This window comes from Panthera tigris, chromosome A3 (genome assembly GCF_018350195.1).
Source record: "Panthera tigris isolate Pti1 chromosome A3, P.tigris_Pti1_mat1.1, whole genome shotgun sequence".
NCBI lineage: Eukaryota > Metazoa > Chordata > Mammalia > Carnivora > Felidae > Panthera > Panthera tigris.
Genome location: NC_056662.1, coordinates 61933375 through 61955370, shown reverse-complemented (window position 1 = coordinate 61955370; position 21996 = coordinate 61933375). Strand labels below are relative to the sequence as shown.

The following is a 21996-nucleotide window of genomic DNA, read 5'->3' as shown; positions in this document are numbered from 1 at the left end:
ACCTGGCTCAGGACACCTTCTCTGGAAGCCACTTCACTGCCCTCAGGCACACTTAGTCACTGTGCCCTCAGCCCACCTTGCTCACACCCTCTCTTCTGAGGGTGGTTCCTGGTGTGGAGCCTGGCACAGAGCCTGGCACAGAGGTGATCCTCAGCTAGGGTCTCCTGTACAGATAGCACACGGGGGAGGGGGGCATGTGGGTGACTGGTATGGTTGGAAAGGCTTGGAGCTGGGCAGGGCTGAGTCTGGCTTGGTCCCTGGTGGGCCCTGGCGAGCAGCTAGGGGCTCCCAGGCCAGTTCTCCCCTGGTGTGTGGGGGTACATCCCCGCCCTGAGGAGCCATTTACTGCCTCCCTCGAAGGGCCTGCCCGGCCAGATAATCCATAGCACTTCCCCTCCCAGCTCTTTGGTCCCCATCATGCTCTCCTCACTCTCCCACACACAGGCTCTAGCCAATAAAAAACACAACAAAAACAAAGCCCAAGCCTTAAATTGACTCTGATGCTTGAACCACCCTTTGTCTTTCTGGTCTTTTCAAACACTGCAGGGGGGTGGCTATGCCCCTCCACCCACAGCCATCTTGCCTTTCCTGATCTTGATGCTCTGGCCTTTCCCGTCTGCTCTGCTGACACTGTTTTCCTTGGGCTCTGTTTTCCTTGGGCCCTGGTGACCACCCCCCCACTGCCCTCCAGAGCCCTCTGGGACCACTCGGGTCTTGTCTGCCTGCTGCATCTCTGCCTGCCCCTACTCCTAACCGCTTGGCACCCCTGAGACACTGATTGGTTCCTCCTCCTTCACAGAGATGCTCTGTCATCAGGCTTTTCCCTGTGTGAAGTGACCCCAGTGCAGGCCACTCGCCCACCCACCCCTCCCCAGGTCTCCAGAGAAAGGGAACTTCCTCTTGCACACTCCAGGAACTCAACCTCAGGCTCGTGTTCACTCCATAAGTGTGCCTTGAGAACCTCCACAAGTGTGCCAGGCGCCAACAGGCAGTGGTGAGCTGAAAGCATTTGATCCTTGCATTCAAGGAGCTGGTGTTGGGGTCTGTGTGTGTGTGAACACAGACCCTGAACAAATAAATAAGACACTGTCAGAAGGTAAATACAAATAAAAACAGGTAAATATAAATAAAATTTAAAACAGGCAAATACAAATAAAATTTTAAACAGGGTGATGGTGCCAGGGCACTTCAGATTGGGTGGTCAGGAAGGGCTTCCAGGTGGAGGTGATGTTTTAGCAGGAACTGGCATGACAAGAAGTTCCAGCCATGCTAAGTCCTAGGGGGAAAGTATTTATGGCAAAGGGGGCAGCTGGGGCAGAAGCCAGGCCGAGCCCACTCTGAAAAGCCAACCCAACCAGTCAGCTTTCTGAGCTCCCGCCCTACAATCATGGCATTGCAGACTCAGCTATATTGTCCAGGCTGCCCCAGGATGTGCTGGAACATTCTCTCAGCACTCTGGGCAAAAGGTTACGCGGGCTTGCCTTGTACACCTCTATGAATAGAGACACACAGCCCTTCACAGGGACTGCCTTGCCCGTCTTGTGTTGCTGAGCCAGAGGGTTCGGCTGTACCCAGCGCCTATTCTGGGATCCCACAGAGCTTCTAGGAGGTAGGGAGAGAGCATGCTCAGACTCCCATCCTTGGGCTGGCTGTGACCCATGCTGCCCGCCCCCACCCCCAGGGCCCCAAGCTGCACAGAGGCTGTGGTCAGAGCTTTCTGGAGAGAAGGGGAATGGGGAAAGAAGACAAAGCTGTGCTTCTCTTGCTGTTCCAAGAATGCCTAACACTGGAAAGGGAGAGGCACTAGGAGTGAGTAGTTTTAAGTGTGTAGTGTTTGTTTTCACCTTCACTGTTTTTTTCCACATATAAAAAGTAATATAAGCAGGGGCCGGGGGAGGAGGCAATGGGAATTAGTGTTTAATGGGTATGGAGTTTCTATTTAGGAGGATAAAAAAAATTTCTGGAGGTGGAAGGCAGTGATAGCTGCACGATGTCTCAAATGTACTTAGAGCCGCTGAATGGTTGAACTCTACACTTAAAACTGTCATGATGGTAAACAAAAACAAAACAAAATAAAACCCCAAACATTAAAATGGTAAACTTTATGTCATGAGTATTTTACAAAAAAAAAAGTAACACACGCTCCCAGCCCACTGCTCTATCCTTAGTGCCTAGTACACAGGAGGCATACAAAATAGTAATTGTTGAATGCAAGGGTATGAGTGAAAAATTCAAACTCAACTTGGCTCTCCTGGCCTGAGGACCCCAACCTTTGAGAAAAGCCTCAGGAGCAGGCAGGCCTTGGGGAGAGCCCTTTGCTCACCCACAGGCTTCCTGGGCCCAGTGGATGCTGCCCGGCTGAGGCCAAGACTCACCTGGGCCTTCTCTTGCCAGAGAGGGAGCGTCTCTTGCTGGTCTAGCATCCGGGCAATGACCACAAGGCTGAGCTGGCTTCGAAGCTGCCTGTGAGGGAAGGAGTAAGAGGGACTGAGTGGCGGGACACTGTGAGAGCAGGTGGGCTTGAAGTCCATGAGGGGGCAGGATGCCCTCCGAGTGGTGAGCATGGGAGAGCCATGTTGTCTGGAGTACTTTGGCTTACTCTTTTGGTTTATAACATTATTTATTTTAGAAGCAATAAAACATGATGGGAAGGTTTAAAAATAAGCAAAAGTAAAAAAATTAGAGTCACTTTAATTTCAGATGCTGGCACAGTGGTTTTTCTTCTTAGTTGGTCTTTCTCTCTGAATATCTATACTTCTCTGTGGATACACAGAGATGGGCAATGTTCAGCTGCTTTTGCACAGACCTTTGCCTTTTCTGTCCTTTGCAGTGTTTGAATCTTTTAGACCATGTAGGGTAATAGAGAGTGGGGCTAAATTTTTTTTTTCTTTTTTTTTTTTTACCCAGCATCCAGTGGCTTTCCTTTGGAGAACCTGCTCCCACCCAGGGTGCTCCCAGGGTGGGCACATGAGCCAGGCCTGGCCCATCAGAATCTGAGTGACTGAGTCACTGAGAGGTAGCCTCGGTGCCCTGTTTGGAATTATCAGGAGTGTGTGTGTCTTTCCAGCAGGGCCACTGATCTGACAGGAGGTAATCCTACACCTGCTGGTGACCATCCTGCCTCCTTGTGTGAGAGCCTGGATGATGAATCAAGCAGAGACAGAGGACAGGGACAGAGTTCTGACCACACCCAGAGCCTGCTGTGCCTGAAGCCCCCAGCCCCTGGACCAATCGGTAGGTCAGTGGGTCATGTGAGCCAGTGAAGTGCCTTTGGCTCCAGTCAGTTTGGGCTGGAGCAGTCTAGCACTGAACAGTCTTAACCAATTCACTCGGGATGGGGCTAGTATCTGCCATCTTTTGGAGTGAAGACCTCTGATGGGGATTTCAGATGCTAATGTTCAGGGCTCTGATTTTCATGAGTCCTTGAGGGCTGGAAGGAGCAAAAGGGAAGAGCAAAGGGGTGTGGAGACCAGAGGATGGGGCTGGGGTGGTAGCGGCCGAAGAGGCTGGAAGGAGTGATGGGAAGAGGGGTCTGGGGTCCCTCCTCTGCCCATGCTCCATGCCACAGCCCATTTCTACCACGAGGCTCCCATCTTTCTTGCACCTCCATACATTGTGGCTCCCCATGGGCAGCAGATGTCAGCCCCTGGCATGGACCTTGATGTGGCCACAGTCCCCAGTTCCTGCAGAGAGCCACCATCAGAGGAAGCAGATGAGAGGTCCTGAAGCTAGAGGGAATATAAGGAACACGAAGGAAAACACTTGGGTTAGAACCAGCTCCTTAGAGGAGAAATGCCCTCAGGTAACAGCACTGTTGGAGGGACCCCCACAGGTGCCCTCAGCCACCTCCCTGGAAGGACACCACAAGGGACTGGGCGGATATCGGGAACAGCCTGCCACGGGCAGCACTGGGAAATGCCGAGCAAGTACTTTAGGGAGGCAGGATCCAGCCCAGCCACTTCCGGGCTTAATGGTCTGGGCTCCACTGCAACTTCCCCAGGGCAGAGCCTCCTGCTGCCCAGGCCTCAAGTGAGGGAGGCTCCTGGGTGATGGAACTGAGGTGGGGGAGGGATGTCTCCTTGAACGGCTCCTGTGGGGCTGAGCAGGCTGACGCAGGGGCCTTGTTGATTTTCTTAGCACTTAGTCATGAAAGTCAGAGGAATCAACAAAGCAACAGGTTCTTGATTAGAAAGAGGAAAAATAGAGGCTGCAGGCAACACCACCATACACCAGAAAGGAGAACCTGAAAAAGATGGGAAATGCTCGCTGCTGGTGAGCATCAACAGAGATGCTCATACACAGCAGGTGGGAATTTAATCCACTTTGAGAAACTGCTTGGCAAGATCTACTAAAGATGAACATGTGCTCACCCCATGACCTAGCAATCTTACTCCCAGGTACACACATACACACACACACGAGAGGCAGAAGTGTACTCTTGATATGCCAACAGAATGCATTCACAGATTGGGCTCCATCTACACAACTCAACCCTATGCCTAACGACAGTGAGTTAAAACTGTATCCGAAGGCATGGATCTTCACAGTGTCATGTGAAAGAAGCCAGGTACAAAAGAATACTTGTGTATGATTTAATTTATATTTAATTTACACCAAGTATAAAAATAGGCAAATAGCAGCTGTTGGAAGCCGGGAATAGTGGTGATGCTTGGGGGATAGGCAGGTTCTGCTCCTGTTTCATTTCATGACCAGAGGGCTGGTCTCACATGTGCTCGATTTGTGGCAATCCACTGAGCCATACACTGATGGTCTGTGTTCTGTTTGTTTGTATGTTGTAGTTCAATAAAACTATTACTTAAAGAAGAAATTCAGCTGCAGGGAGAGACAGGATTGCCAGATTTAGCCAGTAAAAATATAGGCTGCCCAGTTAGATTTGAACTTCTTATGGATAAGCAGAGTAATTTGCTTAGCATTAAGTTTCTCCCGTGCAATATTTATATTTTATCTGGCAACCCAGGGAGGGGCCAGCCATTCCTGGTCCATTCCTTTTTTTATTTTAGTGTTTGAGAGAGAGGGTGAGTGGGCAAGGGACAGAGAAAAAGAGAATCTCAAGCAAGCTCCATGCTGTCAGCATAGAGACTGATGCAGGGCTCAAACTCAGGAACTTCAAGATCATGACCTGAGCCGAAGGTGCCCCTCCCTGGTCCATTCTTGATCGGAAGACCTGACATTAACCCATGGGGCCCTCCCTGACCCTCTCTCCTTTTAGCCTTGACCCCTTTCTGCGGAGCCCCTCAGCATTCCAACCAGACCAGAGACCTGTGGAGAGGCAGCCTCATCTAGACTGCCCCATGGGATAGCAAACAGGAGCCCCTCATCATCCTGTGAGTGCAGCCAGACCCCTACCCCTCACCCAGAGCCCCACCCTCCATTTTCTCCCTGGCCACACCACACACTCCGCATGGCTTCCACCTCATTGGCAGTCAGGACCTGCTCTCCAGCTGTTCCCCAGCAGCCCCGGCAGCAGCTGGGCCTGGAGCACAGTGGGCGGTAAATGGCCCCTCTGTGCTGCTACTCCAAAGCTAACTTGTAGCCAGAGTCAGAAGGCCTGCATCTGGGCTTCATTAATCCAAAACCCAGGCCTGTGTGGGAGCTCCTTTACCCTGCAGAGGGCGGGGAGGGGCCAACCTAGGGGTGGGGGTGCTGGCAGGCCAGCGAAGCAGAGCCGGGGTGGTTCCAGAAGGGAAGAGGCAGGCTGGGTGGGTCAGGACAGGGTTGTTGTCCAGAAAAGAAGAAAAGCACCAGAAAAAGCACTGGGTGAATGGATGAAAAGGAACCCACATCTGAAGGTGACATGCTCCCCCTCGCCGTCCCCCCCTGTGCACTGCCTTTCATTCTGATGGTCTCCTGCCTTTTAAACACGATCTCAGTTCCCACCGGGACACAGGGACAGGGGACAGGGCCACTTTTTAATTTTAGACTGAGAACTTACTCTACAGAGGAGAAAACGCAAGGACTCACCCCAAATAACACCCAAACTGTGTAGGGGGCAAGAAAAAGGAGCCATGGGCTCAGCTGAGGTTGGCCAGGGGCTCTTCCTCTCCTAGAAGTTGCCCGACCCCACCCGGCAAGGCCTCTCTGGAACTCAAACCAGCTGGACAAAGGAGGATGCAGAAGCCACTGGAGCCATCCCAGCCACTGTCATATAAGGAAACAAGCTCCAGCCTTAAGCTCACACCAGGCCAGGCCTCTGCCTCTGCCTCAGCCCTGCCCCTCCCCGCCCCTGCCCCCCACGGGCCTCTGTAAGATCAGGACACTGGATTAGCGCTAAGAGGAGTCTAAGGCTCTGGGAAATCTGGAAATGACTTTCCCAAATCCACAGCAGAGCCAGGAAGTGGAAAGCAGGCGTTCTGCCTCCCAGCATCCAACCTTCCCTCTAGCTCCTGCAAGGGGCAACCCAGCCAGGAGCCAGGCACCAACCAGAGTGGGTCACTAGGATGTTGGGACAAACACACTGGTCAACGCAGCCCCCTCTGGGGCCCCTCATCTTTGCTTCTCTGGAGGGGAACCAGGCCCTGCCAAGGCTGAACTACCCTAAAAGGCCATCAGGCATCTGGCCAAAGGCGTGAGCTGCCTTTTCCACGTCTCTAGGGCAGCTCAGGAAGCAACAACAGTGGCCTGTTCCGCTGTGGAAAAGCTGCCCACAACCCTGCCTCAGGGCATCTGCCTGGCTTGCCTCTCAGGGACTGTCCACAACGCCTCCCATGCATCATAGCCACCTCTTATGCTACCCCCTCTTCACTTGGAGTCCACCTTGCATGTGAGCATGTGCTACCCAGGCAAGAAGAACTAAGCCCTAGGCTTAGAGGTTAGGGCAACTTCCTTGGTAGTCTGCCCAGTCATCCACACACAGGTTAGGGTACTCGTCAGTGTGGGCATGCACAGTGCAGACAGGAAGAGATGGCGGGATGCAGACAGTCATGGATCCTTACAGTGGACCTCCACATGACAACATGAAGGATCCATCTACAACAGCTCACTTGTACATGGATGAATCCCACAAACGAAGTGTTGACACTATGCTGAGGAAGCCAGACATAAGAGAGAATACTCTGTACAGTCCCATTTATACACATGTTCAAAAACAGGCTAAACTAATCTATGGAAAAGAAGTCGGGGAAGTGGTTTTCTCTGTAGAGGGAATGCCTGGGAGAGGCTCAAGAGGGCTTCTGGGGAGCAGATGACATTCTATCTATGGTCCTATGATATAGTCGTAGTTATACATACGGTCCCCTTTGCTAAGTGCACTGAGTATCTACCTTTGATGTGTCCTTTCACAAATGTAGAACTAAATAAAAAGGTTACTATTATTTAGTAAATAAAGTTCCTATGGACAATTATGACCCAACTCCAATCCTCCTTACCACCTTTCTTTTCTCTTTCTTTTTGGTATTCTGAGGAAATCCATAGAACCTCAGGCTTAGAAAACATCTTAATAGTCACCCCATCTAGGGGCGCCTGGCTGGCTCAGTCGGTAGAGCATGCAACTCTTGATCTCAGGATCTTGAGTTCAAGCTCCTCATTGGGCACAGAGCTTACTTAAGGGGCACCTGGGTGGCTCAGTTGGTTAAGCATCTGACTTCAGCTCAGGTCATGATCTCAGAGTTTGTGGGTTCGAGCCCCATGTCGGGCTCTGTGCTGACAGCTCACAGCCTGGAGCCTGTTTCCGATTCTGTGTCTCCCTCTCTCTCTGCCCCTCCCTCTCCTGCTCGTGCTCTCAAAAATAAATAAACGCTAAAAAAAATTAAAAACAAAGTCACCCCATCTAACGTCCACATATTTGTCTATTTAGTTAGGTCCTCAACATACCTGAGGGAAGTAGCCATATTTCCCATAGTTCCCTCTTCTCCAGGTGTAACAGCTACACTACACTTTTCTCTCTTTCAGAATCTTTCTGCTGCTGTGGGTTGGGTCCTCCAAAGGCCCTGGGGGTTGTCAACATTCTAGTCAGTGAGGTGCTCAGAGCTGGCCCTAACTAACGCCCATTTTCCTGGCCACCCTGATCACAGATTGAGCCCAAAGTCTCTCTCACACGTCTTGCTGTCAAATCTCATTTCCCAGATCCTGTTGTTAATTGTGCAGCTGGGTCTCCCTTTTCCTCTCAGACTGTCATTGTGGTTTGTTGAGATCTTCTGGAATCTTCCATTCGCTGTCAGTTGTATTCATGTCATGTGTGTGTCTGACCGTTGTTCCATTAATGGCCTCATCTGAGATACCGGGTCTGCCCTGACCAACCTGTCAGTGAAGACAAGCCTCTGGGTGTCCTGGGGGCCTGCCCTCCAGGCAGGCTCTGATGGCCAGCAGCGCCTGTGATGAGAAGCCCCACATTTCTCCTGTCATCCTCAGGATACAATGGTAGTCTCTACCAAGCGCCCTACAAAAGCCCAGACGGTCCTTTCCAGAGTACTATTCTGGTTGGCCTGTCAAAACATAAATGAGGCTAGTCTGGTAGTATTTATTCTTAGGAATCCTAGAAAGCAGAGCTTCCTTTTCTGTGTATGTGCTCACAAACTGTCCCTGGGGAATGGTGTGGGGGGCGCCTCAAGCCCGCCGCATACACCATGCTGAGTGAAGAGAGCTCATCATGCCCTCCCTCCCCACCTCCAGAGGTCTCCGTTGACCCAGGGCACCCCACGTGCTTCTCCCCCAGCAATGATGTGGGACATGCTTGCACCCACCACAGGGGACTTAAACCCATTCCGCACGGCTGGAGGCTTCCATACAGTCTCTGCCCATGCTGTCTGCGGCTTCGATTCCCTTCTATCAGTAGTGGAGTTGAGATGAAAAATGATGCTCCTCAACAAAGAAGAGGGAAGCAAACCAGGAATTAGGTAGTGTTGTCCTCTCTTCATCAGTGTCGACATGTCACTGCCAGACCAAAACAGCACTCCTTTATTCAAAACCAACTTCACAAAAGTCCCTTCTATGGGCCTTAGTTTTCTCCACCGGCGCCATCACTGGTCCACGTGGTTTGCCAATCTGCCTTGTTCTGGTGTCCCACTTTCCATCTTCCCTATCTATCAAAAGCTGAGATCATGCTTGAGTTCCGGGTGCAGCCCCTGCTGTCTCTGGATACTTCCTACTTCTTTCCTCACTAGGTTTACATGCAATCCACATTCAAAATGTTACTGTACCATCTCCTAGCCAGCCCAAGCCATCTTTCCATTTGCAACTGGCTACTAAAAAACCAACTCTATGCTTTTTGAGCTCTGCCCTCCAAAAGCGAGAGCTCCATGAGTATGAGCATGCACACACACGAGTCCCTCATCATTCCAGGCTCCAAGGGCCCAGAAAGCAAAGTCACACCTCCCCCCTCAAGACGCTCCTAGCCCAAGGAGTCATCCAAGGGTGCCAACAATCAGGGGCCCTGTGTCAGGAAGTATCTTGGGAGAGATGTCTCCCGTCTGAGCCTAGTCTCGAGGTCGAGGAAATGTTAACCAGGCAAAGAGAAGGAGGAGAGGGATAAGGGAAGAGGCTTCTTTGGGAAGATGGAACTGATGTTGAAAAGCTCAGAGACAATGGGGCACCTGGGTGGCTCGGTGGTTAAGTGTCCTACTTTGGCTCAGGTCAGGATCTCACGGTTCGTGAGTTCAAGCCCACATCAGGCTCTGTACTGTCAGCCTGTTAGCACAGAGCCCACTTCAGATCCTCTGTCCCCCTTTCTCTGCCCCTCTCCCACTTGTGCTCTCCCAAAAAATATTAAAAGAAAAAAAAAGAAAAAATGAAAAGACTCGGGGACAAATTGTAAGTTTGGGAGGCTGGAGTTTGGGAGCCTGCTGGGGACATGCGAAGGGGTTAAGGTAAGACTGGAAGAGAAGGCACTAAGGTCTTAGTGTGCTGCTGTTTAAATTTCATCCTGAGGATAGAAGCCTGAGGGATTTTTTTTTTTATTTAAAAAAAAATTTTTTTTAACGTTTATTTATTTTTGAGACAGAGAGAGACAGAGCATGAATGGGGGAGGGTCAGAGAGAGGGAGACACAGAATCGGAAACAGGCTCCAGGCTCCGAGCTGTCAGCACAGAGCCCGACGCGGGGCTCGAACTCACAGACCGCGAGATCGTGACCTGAGCCGAAGTCGGCCGCTCAACCGACTGAGCTACCCAGGCGCCCCAACCTGAGGGATTTTAACAAAGCAAAAGCATGACGTGGCTGGCTGTGCATCTGAAGCCAGGTCACAAGGCTGGACAGCGGAGGCATGGGTCAGATGGGAGACAGCCTGGAAGGAGGCAGCAATTCAGGGGCGCTGTGACAAAAGGCGGAACTGTGTGAGGGTGGCGGGAGAGATGTCTTTTGCTGGGGAGGAGGAGCTGGAGGGGACTGCCCCTGGGCTTCAGACAGTGGGCACGTGCTAATGCCAACATGGAGACAAGGAAGACAGGAGAAGGTGGTCCTCCTCAGAAGGTGGTGACTTCTGTTTCACACACGTGGAACCTGAAATACTTGCCCACACAGATCTGGTGCTTAGCAGAAAAGTCTAGCCAACGGTATTGACTTGGGAGCTGCTGGCACATAGTTGGAGTTGCAGCCATGAATGTGGACAAGATGGGGTATCAAGTCAAGTTCTCTAGGAGGTGGACTCTGAAGTGGAGGTGAGCATGCAGGGAATTTATGGGAGGGGGGAGAGGGGTGCTCTTGAGACGACCTCCTGTAAGGATGAAGGAAGCCAAAGGGGAAATCCAGGTTGCAATGTAGTCACAGCAGAACCCGTGGTTGACCCTGCAAGGACCTCTGGAGCTGTCAAGGGCCTTCAGAGATATCCCAGGTCGAGGCAGAGAGACAGGCCACTGTGCCCCCAGCACTGGGCTGCTCCCGAGGAAGGCACCCAGCCCCAGATAAGGTAACCATCTTCAGCAGAGGCATCCTGGGGTAGACTGGCAGGGTGAAACTCAGCACCTGGGGAGGGGGAGCTGGAGTCCTGAAGCAGGGCCATATAGACAGAGCACCACAGCACTCAGCCCGGAAAGCTCCCTGAGACTGGGCCAAGTGACCACAGGAGAGGGACCGGGGCAGAATCCCCAGGCAAACTGAGGCTTGAGGAGCAGTGGAGGAAGGAAATGGATGATGGTGAGTAAGAAGGATGGGGCAAAGAGGGGGAGGGGAATCAGGAGAATTAACACTGTGAAGTCAAGGAAGAAAATGATAAGCTTGTTCCTGAGGAAGGGCCATTAGGTCAGTGGTGATAAGGCAACTTGGCCACAGTGCCAGATGAAGTACATTTCCTCTACTTCTGGCTCTTTGGGTCACCCCTACCACCCCCCCCCCCCGCCCCATGCACACCCACTCATAAGAGTGAGCCAGATCCTCTTCAGCCACAACCCCTCACACTCCTGGCTTCATTGTGACCCAGTTTTCCTTTGCTGCCCTTTCAGCTCCAGCATGGCCCCTTGACCCCTAGACATGACCTTCATCCTGCCTCTTGTTCCTCCAGATTTTGAGACCTTCTGAAATTTCGAGGGTTTTTGGACCTTGGCTGCCTCCTTCTAGAATGTTCTGGCCTTGCCCACCCACAGAGCCTGAATGTCTGTTTTCTCAGGTGAGAACTTCCTATGACACTCTTGATCTCTGAAGAATCCACCACGGGGCCGGTGCGGGGGCGGGGGGGGGCGGGGCAGGGTTCAGAATGCCTGTTTTGGGTGGATGGAGTAAGGGAGAACAGGGGAAGGGGAGCTCGGAGGTGTAGCAGGAGCTGGAGGAGGGGGTGAAGGCAGAATTGCTGTTCTAAGGGAGGAGACGCATGAATGCATGTATGTATTAAGGAACAGTCAGTAGAGAATAAAAAGTGAAAGGTATAGGAGTAAGAAGGGATAAGTAAAGAAGGTCTGGAAGGGATAGGACTGTTGGGGTCCTGACCATGGGAGGTGGGGTCGGGAGGAAAGGAAGGAGGTGAGTTGTGGGTCCACTAGGTGTGTGGGTGGAGAAGTCAGTGGAGAAAGAAGGGACAGTGCTGTCTGCTGGTGTTCAGAGGTTTCAGCAGCAGGAAGTGGTGATGTCTGGAATCTGCTGAGGGCCCCATGGAGGCTGGCCAGTGATTCAGAGTGGGTCCTGGTTAGCCAGAAGGGGTTAGGGGCCAAGGCAGGGATAGGACACATGAGGCAGCACACAGGAAGGGAGTTATGGTGGAACACGGCGCCCAGGACATGAAGGCAGCAGAGGCAGATGGACAGAGAGAACGAAGTGGTCTAGGACCTGCACCGAGCTGGGGGTGGGAGGGTTGGGGGCTGGGGGTGGTGCAAGGGTGGGTGGGGGGACATAACACTCTACCATGGTACAGCCCTTGGCCCTACCCTGAGGGGAGCGAGCAGCATGGAAGATGAAGGAAAACAAGGAGGGTGTGGGGAAAGCTATGGTGTGCCTGCATGTGCTCTTATCCCCAGTGTTCAAAGACCTCAAGACTCTGAAGGCCACTTTCTCCCACGGCTCCGGCATTTAGCAGCCAGCTGCTACTTGCTGGTCAGAATCCGGCTGGTCCGGCAGCCTGCTCAAGCTGGTTTCATCTTCCTTTCCACTTTGGAGGCCACAGTTAAGCAGCATACACAGGATATCTAATAAACATTCGCGGGTGGTGAAGGAGGTGGGTCCCAGAGCCTGTGTACATCAGCTTTTAGTGGAGTGAAAGCAGCCCTTGGCCTCTGTCCTCCCCCTAAAAGGGCTGGCTCCTGGGAGTGTCTGCAGAAGTTTGCTCAGAACACATACTGGGGACCCTGCACAGGAGCTGGAAGGGCAAGTCCCCTCCCCACAGCCCCCTGGAGCTACACCAGAGGGGCCACAGTCCCAAGACTGATGCTCCTCCAAGGGAAAGCCTTCCCATTGGCCCCATTTCAGATGGTTGGCTTCAGTATTTACTTTCATTTTTCATGGTTGAGCTCAACTCTCCTTAAATTTACAGTGCATCCCTGAAGTCTTGGTCAACAAGATGGGGGCGGGGGGCCGGGGGGCGGGGTGGGGATGTGCATCACACAAATGTTGGTGACAGTTCTCACTTTGTGCTTAACCAGGCAGTAGACTAAGAATGTGACAGAATGCGCAACAATACGCCCTCCTTCCTGGGGGTCAGTCTGGGCACCAAGCCCAGTGGGGCAGCCACCAGTGAGGGCAGAACAAGGCTGCCAGCAAGCTCCTGCAACATCGCCCCCACAGGGAGCAGGGGGTGGGGGGCGGGGGGCGGCTAACTAAAGACCACAGCCACGGTGTGGCTGTAAAGAAGAATTAGAAGCTCTTTCTGACCCAATTTGGAATGATTGCCAAAACATTAGTTGAAGTGAAAAGAAGGGCAGAGAGAACATGCACAGAAACACACACAAGAAATGGAGGCAGGCTGGGTGGCTGGTAGGGGCACATTTTAAATATGTGCTCTACAGTGCCTTTTGAATTTCATTCAGTTTGAAAGCTTTATCTATTTAGGAAAATAAGATAAAATTTCTAAATAAACAGATGACACCCATCCTGCTGATGAACCCTCTTTAGGAATTATCACCCTAGTTGATGTGTCTGTTTGAAAGGGAGGTGAGGTTGTTCCATTGTATTAACTCCTGACATTTAAGGAACACTGAGCAAAGGCCCTGGAGCTACAACAACACCCTGTAAAAGACACGGATTCCTGAAATCTGTTTGATTCAACTAATAGGTAAATGACATCATAAATTTAGGAGATGATGAAGGTAGTCTCCAGTCTGCTGGGAAAGGTGGATCATGAAGACATAAAGAAGAGTTGGTGTTGGCCTCACTGGCTCTTCAGGGGTGGAAAAAATCAAGTTAGAGCCCTGTCTCCTACCTCCGAAAAATAGATTCTAGACGGGATTAAAAACCAATAGTAACAAAGTTAATGTAAGTATTGGGAGAAATATAACATAATATTTTTGTGATCTTGGGGTGGGGAAGGCCTTTCTTTTCAAGAAAGAAAGAAAGACTTAATTAGAATCAACCCTTTATATTATCCACATAACTTTTCTGTAAATCTAAATGTATTCTAAAATAAAATTTAAAAAAAACTCCACAAACTTCAGGTCACTGAAAAATATCATGCACAAAGGTTTAAAAAGGACAATGTACAGCCTTAGGAGAAAATACAGTTCTGAAGCATATATAACAAACAATCATCAATGTTAATAAGAAGATTGATTGCCTCATAGAAAAATGGGCAAGAAGCATCAAGATATAACTTACAATAAAAGAAACACAAAAAACCACTGGCAATCAGAGAAATAAAAATTAGAATCAGAGTATGACATTTTTCACTCACCAGATTGACTAAAACACACAAAACTGAGAATACACAGTGTAGAAACATGCATTTTCATGTCCGTTGGTGGTATTCTCAATTGATACAGCTTTTTTTGGAGGCCAAATTTTAAACGTATATACTTTAGGACTGCAATTTCACCTCAAAGAGTTCATTGTATAGAAATATCTGCATAGATGTACAAAGCTTGTACCCTGGATAAATATCCAGAATGGAGGACTGGTTGTGTGCATACCATGAAATACTACGTGGCTATTAAAAAGAATGAGGTTCGTCATACACACACGTATATGTATGTAAACACACACATACGTGTGTGTGTGTGTGTGTGTGTGTATATACGTATATATATATATATGTATACGTATATATATACATATATATATATGAAAGTGAGAAAAACAAGTACAAATAATATGGCCTGCTAGGAGCAAATGGGAAATTGGGGCTGGACAACATGGGGCCCTGGAGGCATTTGGACTCCACTGTGCAAACAGGGGAGCAAGGTGAGGGAGAGACACAATAATCCCATGTATCCACAGAGAGGACTTTGAGAGATGAACAGAGAAAATGCCACTACCACCACCCCGGTGACAGATGTGATAGGAAAACAGGAGCAGGTGGGACGGAGGTGGCTGTGACCCAGACACATACCTGTTCTCATGGAGCTGACATGGACAGGCAACCACAAACAAGGGTTTGGGATTTGGAGGGCAGAATGGACAGGATTTAGTGACGAACAGGGGTAACGAGCTGGGGATGAGAGAGACTTCCAGGACTACAATTTCTGACTTGTGCAATGCAGTGCACTAGCTGTTTGGGGTTGAGCAGGGAGGCTTAAGGCAGAGGTCAGCCTCCTGAGATCATATGGGAAGAAGTCCCATGTGTCTGGGCTTAATGCAAATGGCACCCATTGAAGCATTGCTCTAGTACTCACACCTACAGGCCTCAGAGAGAGCTTCTAGAAGCCCAGTTCTTTCAAATATACAGCAACAACTTTCCTTTCAGGACTGTGGAGAGGCCTCCTCTCTTTCAACCAGATTCACAGGCAGGAGATCGAACTCTCCAACTCAGGATTGAATCTGAGCTGAGGAAGATGGCACTTGGCACTCGTCTGGGCCCTGGGGATGTGGGTCTGGATGAAATGCCAAGCCTGCTTCCTGAAGCCGCCCCTGAAGAGAGAGGTGCAGGGGGATGGCCCCAGTGGAGGGTTACTACAGAGGTGCCTATGAAGGCCGGGGGTCTTCCTGGCTCAGGGATGGGCAAGGAATACCCTGTGGCTGTAGCCTACAGTGGGGGGAAGGAAGGAGAGAAGAGACTGGGGCCAGGTCCAGAGAATGGGCCTCATTGCCCCAAAGGCTGAATTTGTTCACCTTGTTTGTTCACTCAAAAAAAGGATTTACAGAGTGCCGTAGGCTTGTCAGGCACTGTTTTAGATGCTGGATAAGAGCGGTGACTCCGCTAAGGGACTGCTCTCCTGGAGGTAACATAGAGGAGAGTCACCATAAATAAGGAACAAACAGTAGGAGAATTTCTGGCAGAAGGCCATGCTATGCATAAAATAAAGCAGAAAGATGAACTGAGAGTTTGGGAGAGGTGTGGGGGAGGGGTGATTAGGGGACTTCCTGCAGTGGAGGTCTGAGTGACTAGAAGGAACCCTCTACCAAGGATTGGGAGCAGCAGGCGGGCGCTGCAGTTGGAAGCTAATTGTGTAAGGCAATTGTTTTGCTAATAAGATCATGTTAAGAAAATTAGGCTTTTTTTCCTTTCGTAATGAACTCATTAGTGAGCTGTATTTTTAGTTCTCCTGAGTTTTAGAGATTGGGCAGGAGGGGGAGGTTTGTTGGGACCGATGGGGAGGATTCTGGATCCCTACACCAGAGCCTGTTCCAGGGGAAGGGAGGAGTGTCAGAGGGAGGAGCCCGAGGTGGAGGAGCACCCACCTGCTCCGGGAGGTCACGTCCAGGAAGAACTGCACGAGTGCCAGCAGGTTGTGGTGGTGATCTGACACCTCACTCAGGCTGCAGCACAGCTTCTGGAGCTGTGGGGATAGCAGGCATTAGGTGGGCTATGAGAGGGCCTGCTTTCCACCCTGACTTCCTCACCAGCCCACTCAGCAGGGAAGCCAGAAGTAAGATGTGGTCACAAAGGCCAGGGACTGGAGGGAGTGTTCCCTGGCATCCTGGTGGCCTCCAAGCCTGCTATTCCCATTGAGTGTACTCTAGGGGCACTTTAATCCCTAGTGACAAGGCTATGTGAGGAGGCTCAGGACCTTAGAGAAGAGGCTAGGGCTTTGGCTTTGGCTCATGGTACCTTCCTTGGCCACTCATGGATGTTCTCGAGAAGCAGAAGCAGAAGCTGCTGAAGATCAGTCTTGGGAAGCAGGCGAAGCCCCACATCCAGGCCAACTCGGCACAGCAGCTCAATCAGACCCAGGAGGTCCCCATCAGTGTAGGCCCCTGGCTGGGCTAGGGCACACAGCGCTAGGAACTGGAGAGCAGAGAGAGTGCTAGGCCAGGGATGGCATCCCTGGGAGATGGGGCTGGGCAGGAGGGGATGGCATCATGAGCCCCTTGGCCATGCCAGGCAGGAGCTGAGGAAAACAAGCACCAAGGCCCAAAGTCAAACCCCCCACGGTGTACTCAGGGGGCAGGCCCAGGCATAGGGGGCTGTGAGCCCTCCACAGCATCAGTCCTGGTGGCTGGCACAGTGCCTATAATACAACTGCTGAGTAGGTCTGGATGGCGAGCAGAAATGGGTGTGTAACTCACCTTGTAGATGTAGTTCAGGCTGACATCCAAGGCAATCTCCAGGGGGGCGTCCTGCTGCTCACTCCAGTTCAGGCTAGTGCTATTTTTAAGCACCCTAAGGTAAGACAAAAGCAAAGGGAAGGAGATGGGAGGAGGTGGGCACAAGGGGAGAACAGAGGCAGAGAGGGGGGCCTGCTGTTGCTCAAGAACAGAGAGCCCGTGCATGATCCATTCAGCCTGGGACCCTGATGCCCTGTCTGTGTTGGTCATTTACTGCTACTAACAAATTATCCCAGAATACAGAGGCTCAAAAACAATAAATATTTATTACATTGTGCAGTTTCTGAGAGTCAAGAATCCAGAAGCAGCTTAGCTGGGTGGTTCTGGCTCTGGATTTCTTGGGAGGTTGCCCCCAAAATATTGGAGGTGGGCCTGCTGTCATGTTAGGCTGGAGTGGGCAGGAGGAGCTGCTTGCAAGCTCACTCCAAGTTCACTCATGTGCCCCAGGAGGCCCCCAGTTCCTTGCCACATGGGGCTCTCCACAGGGCTCCTCAACATGGCACCTGGTTGCCCCCAACTGAATGATCTGAGAGAGAGGGGAATGCCAGAGACAGAAGCCGCAGTCTTTATAACCCAGTCTTTGAAGTGACATCCCATCACTTCTGCTGATGTCTATGGTCCACACAAGCCATCCAGACTCAGTGTGGGAATGAGCCACACCATATCACGGGAGTCTGGCTCCCAACTGCTGCCACTCCAGCTGTGAGAAATAAGCCCACCAACCCAAATCAAAAGAGGAATGTGGAGACTTGGAGCACAGTGAAGTGAGGCTTTAATCAACATTCTTGCAAGAGCGGGTGTTTGATGGACAGGCACACTCGGGGCAGTTACAGCAGACAATTTATCTCCTAGCGTGCAAGTCCCTCCCCTGGTTGCTCATTGGCTGAGTACTACAGAGGTTACAGACTTACCCAGACATCACCTATGTTCATGTAAGGCACAGAGTAGTCTGACTGGAACAAATGTATATTCCCTGAGGTGACACAGAGACTTTCAGTCCTCCTCCCTTTGTTCTTTGGTGCATGCTCATTGCAAAGTCTGTGAAAATAAGCCCTCTAAATGGAGAGGGAAAGAACCAGGAAGTGAAGTGTCTAAGGGTTTGGGATCCATTGTGGGGGTGGGAGTGGGGGTGGGGGGTTCATATATATTTCCAATTTGGTTGTAAACCTGTTAAGTAGACAGCACAGCTTTAATTCTGTATTTCTGAAAATGAATCATCTCTCTCAGATCACCAGGCCTCCGGCTTTAGTTTTCTGGGACTTGGAGACCAGGATATCATACTCCATTGCCCCAAAAGAGTCTTCTTCAAAGAAGTTCTTTGTCCATACAGGTATGGTGACATTTTGCATGCATTAAGAAGTATACTACATTGTAGCTTATATGGGGACTAGTTTCCAAAGTCAGCAAATAATATGATGAAAGAATAAAAATTATCATTGAGAACTCCTCCAAAGGGGTTCACACTAACAGGCTGCCTACCGATAAGCCTAGCATGGCCAGTTTTCCTCTAGTGTGGAAACAAAGCTTGTTGAGCTGAGATGAAGTTAGAACTTAGGGTCATAAAAAACAAACAAACAAACAAAAAACACCACCACACACACACACACACACACACACACACACACACACACCCCAAACCTCTTTAAAGACTAGAGTCATATTCAGGGTGACAAGGTCCTTACAGTGAGAGAGGCATCAATGGACAACAGAGTTGTACCACCTTTGCACAAACTTCCCCAGGCACATGCTCACTGGATAAAAATCAGAGCAAGATCGCCTCACTGATTCTGTCTCTCTGGTCAAATGTATACTGTTAATTGCTGCATACTGTTGAGGTAAGCTTATGACCAGGCTCCCTGTGCTGTCTCATCTACTGCTCTACTCTTATTAACTGGTTGGAGTTCCTGATAACAGCAGGCTCTCCACAAATGAAGATACTGATGACAGCAACACTGTTGGCAATAACAGGCTCCAGTGTAGCCACCTGACCGCTGACAAAGAAAAAGCTCCATTCCTGCGTGCTCCAGTGAAAAGTCTCTGCTCTTCTTTTACTTGGCACTGGTGCTGCTTATTCAAAGCAAAGTAGGAGAATTCCATCTCTAGGTGCCCGGGAAACTGATGCCAACAAAACAAAGTCGAGGGGGTGGAGGGGAAGGTATGACTGCGCTCAGCCATTCTTCCAGATTTTAGCATTTATTAGGGCCAGAGAATGGGTGAGGCTGGTGTTTGCACATCTGGGCACCTGCTGGGCCTGTGTCAGTATACAAGGGGTGCTCCGGTTTGCACCAGCCTGTGAGCATGCATGCATGGGGTATGGAAGCATGAGTGGGAATGCTTTCAGACTTCCCAAAGGATGGAGGCAGGCACAGAATTGACCGTGACTCTGCTGAAGAGGAACGGGCTTTCAGACAGTCTGGTGCCACCAGAGGGAGGAGGAGTGTGGAAAACGTGAGCTGGGGAGGGAAGTGTGGCTGTGACAAGAACCCTCTCCTCCTTGTGAAGCAACACCAATCTTCCCAAGTGGAGAGGGTGGCGGACAGCCTCGCGGTGTGTGTTCCAGCATTTCCTGTGCCACCTCTCCTTGGGAACAGCAGGCAACAGAATGGGGGTCCCTGTTCCCTGCCTTTCTGAGGTTCTGATGAACCGCTTGTCTGAAATGTCTGCATCTGTGACTGCTATACTGGGAGTACAGCGCCGGCTAATCCCCCGGCCTCCATCCCCAGGTTCCCAGCAGGTGGCCACGGAGCACAGGCATTCACGGCCTGGCAAGCTCACTCCCCTCCTGAGTGGAGGGGTCCCACAACTGGACTCCATGAACAAAGTGCTTCACCATCCTGCCCCTCCCTTCCGCCCTGACCCCCAGCTGGCAGGGTTAGAGCTCAGCCTGTGGCCAGGACCCAGGAGCTAGAGCTTGGGTCATGGCGATGCCATTCTATACTTATTCAGTGATTGTAAGAGGGGCACATCTTATGTACTCCGACATTCTCAGCAGGAGCATGGTAAAAGAGCCATAGGGGCATGGCCACCACCGTAACCAAGGGCTATCCTGAAAGTGCCCAGTGGTCAGGGTCCCACCATGCAGGCTGTGAGTAGCGTGCTCTCCCCTAGGCCTGTACTACTAAATCAAACTGGACCTGCTGTCCAGTCTTTATGGGCGAGGTCAATGCAGTAAAGGGAATTCGATGCTGAGCTAACGGGAAGGGAGAGAGAAGTACATTTTACCTGGGTTGAATTACACTGTCTCAAGGCGGCCAGCGACCAGCCTCCTGCACACTGGACAGGATGCTCTTTCAATGGATTAACCATCAATTAGTTACCCATTTGGCCTCTGCACCAGGCTGCCCTTTCAGAGAACTAAGTCGATGAAGGTTTCCAGTACCAGGCTACGGTAGTTTGGTGGCCAGTCCCGTGTATCTGGCTGGGACTTTCAGATGGACTTTGTAACCTGGGGAGCAGCCTTGGAAAACCAGCCATTGCTACCAAGGACCTTCCCTGCCTTCCCAGGTGAGATTGGGGCACCTGACGAAGAGTGTCTGTACAGCCGGGTGGCACCAGCCCCCTCAAACTCTTGCTTCTGCTTCCTGGTCAGTGTTCACGCTCTGGTCCCTCTTCTGCCCTTGTGTCCCCACAGATCCTCCTGATTCCTTCCTCCCCAGTCTTGTCATATGGTCCAGTGGCAGAAGGACTATATCTTCCGAGAGGAAATCTTGAAGCATTCGAAGAGATGGTGATGGGTTTCAAGGAAATCTGAGATGAGGAATACATGGTGAAAGACCAGTCTTCCTCATAGTAACTAAAAAGACAGTCCAGTTGTGGGGCCATGTGCAGAGACATCCTAACCCCTCATTTCCAGTCTTGGCCACTACAGGGGCTCTGTGGGTGCCCCAGAGGAGCCGCAGAGCATCTGTTCTTCTGGAGAGCCCTAGATTGGGACATCCCTGGAAGTCAACAGAACAGTATGTGATGTGGAGCCACTTGGCATGGGATGAGCCTGAGCTTAGTCAGGAACAGGACGAGGAGGACAATGGGGACAAGGCAGACTGCCCTGATGTTCTTCTTATGGCCCATGTGTCCATGAAGGGTGTCATACCTTTGGTGGAGGAGACTCCAGAACCTTCATAGTGCTTCCTGAATAGTTTAGAAGAGCTGTCTTCCAACCCTATGACTCCCAGAGCTTCCCCAACTGCAGCAGCTAACCAGCAACCCAGGTAACCCACCTGAGCATCTCTGCTACCCCACATCTTGGGGATGTCATTGGACGGGTCTCCAGGATGTGTCTATTTGCTTTTCAAAGGGAGACTGTGTTCAGGCAGAAAATTCTCCCTAGGCTGAGTGGCTGGACAAGCAGTCCAGCCAGTTCTTATAGGGTCACAATAGGGAAATCACCCCTGAAGCCATTGGCCAGATCCTCAGGCCAGTTCTGAATCCTCTGTGGGGAAACGGTGCCAACAGTGTGAGGCCCAAGGAAAGAAGTAGGCTGTCCAAATGGTACGTCTGGGAATGTGACCATGCAGCTCTGGCAACACTCTAGGATAACATGGCTTTGCCTTCCTCTTACCCAGGGCCAACTGCCTGGCAATGCATGCTAGGGGTTTGTGTTCCCAAGGATTTGAGGTGGCAGATTTAAACAGCCATAGTTCTAATGCCCATCTGCCCCCTGTGGCCTCCAAAGTGGATGGATCTGTTCTGAAGCTGAAGGAGCAGGAAGCCGTCAAGCTCAGGGGGAAGGGAGAAGGGCAGGGGAGAAAGTGGCTCTTTACAGAGTGTGTAGTAAATTGGGTGGTTATATGCCTCCAGTGGCACCTCTCACTCTCCAAGTGGATACCAAGTGCTCATCACAACAGTTAGAAATAGCTCTTCTGAACTCTTCAGGCCCCCTAGGCCCTTCCCCCAACCTGCATTTGTTTTTCCAAGTGTAATTCTTTC

The 21996-nt window shown here is 51.0% G+C and overlaps 1 protein-coding gene across 10 annotated transcripts in view; it reads right to left on the bottom strand.

The window, feature by feature from the left end:
• The window catches only part of FAM178B (family with sequence similarity 178 member B), a 114564-nt gene that overhangs the window by 22646 nt on the left and 69922 nt on the right, over positions 1 to 21996 (bottom strand). For all 10 annotated transcript variants that reach the window (XM_042981242.1, XM_042981244.1, XM_042981245.1 and 7 more), the window contains 4 exons: positions 17032 to 17125; positions 16574 to 16750; positions 16204 to 16301; positions 2376 to 2463 (listed from right to left, as the gene is read on the bottom strand). In XM_042981242.1, coding sequence (XP_042837176.1) covers positions 2376 to 2463; positions 16204 to 16301; positions 16574 to 16750; positions 17032 to 17125 — 457 coding nt within the window. The remainder of the gene's footprint in view (positions 1 to 2375; positions 2464 to 16203; positions 16302 to 16573; positions 16751 to 17031; positions 17126 to 21996) is intronic.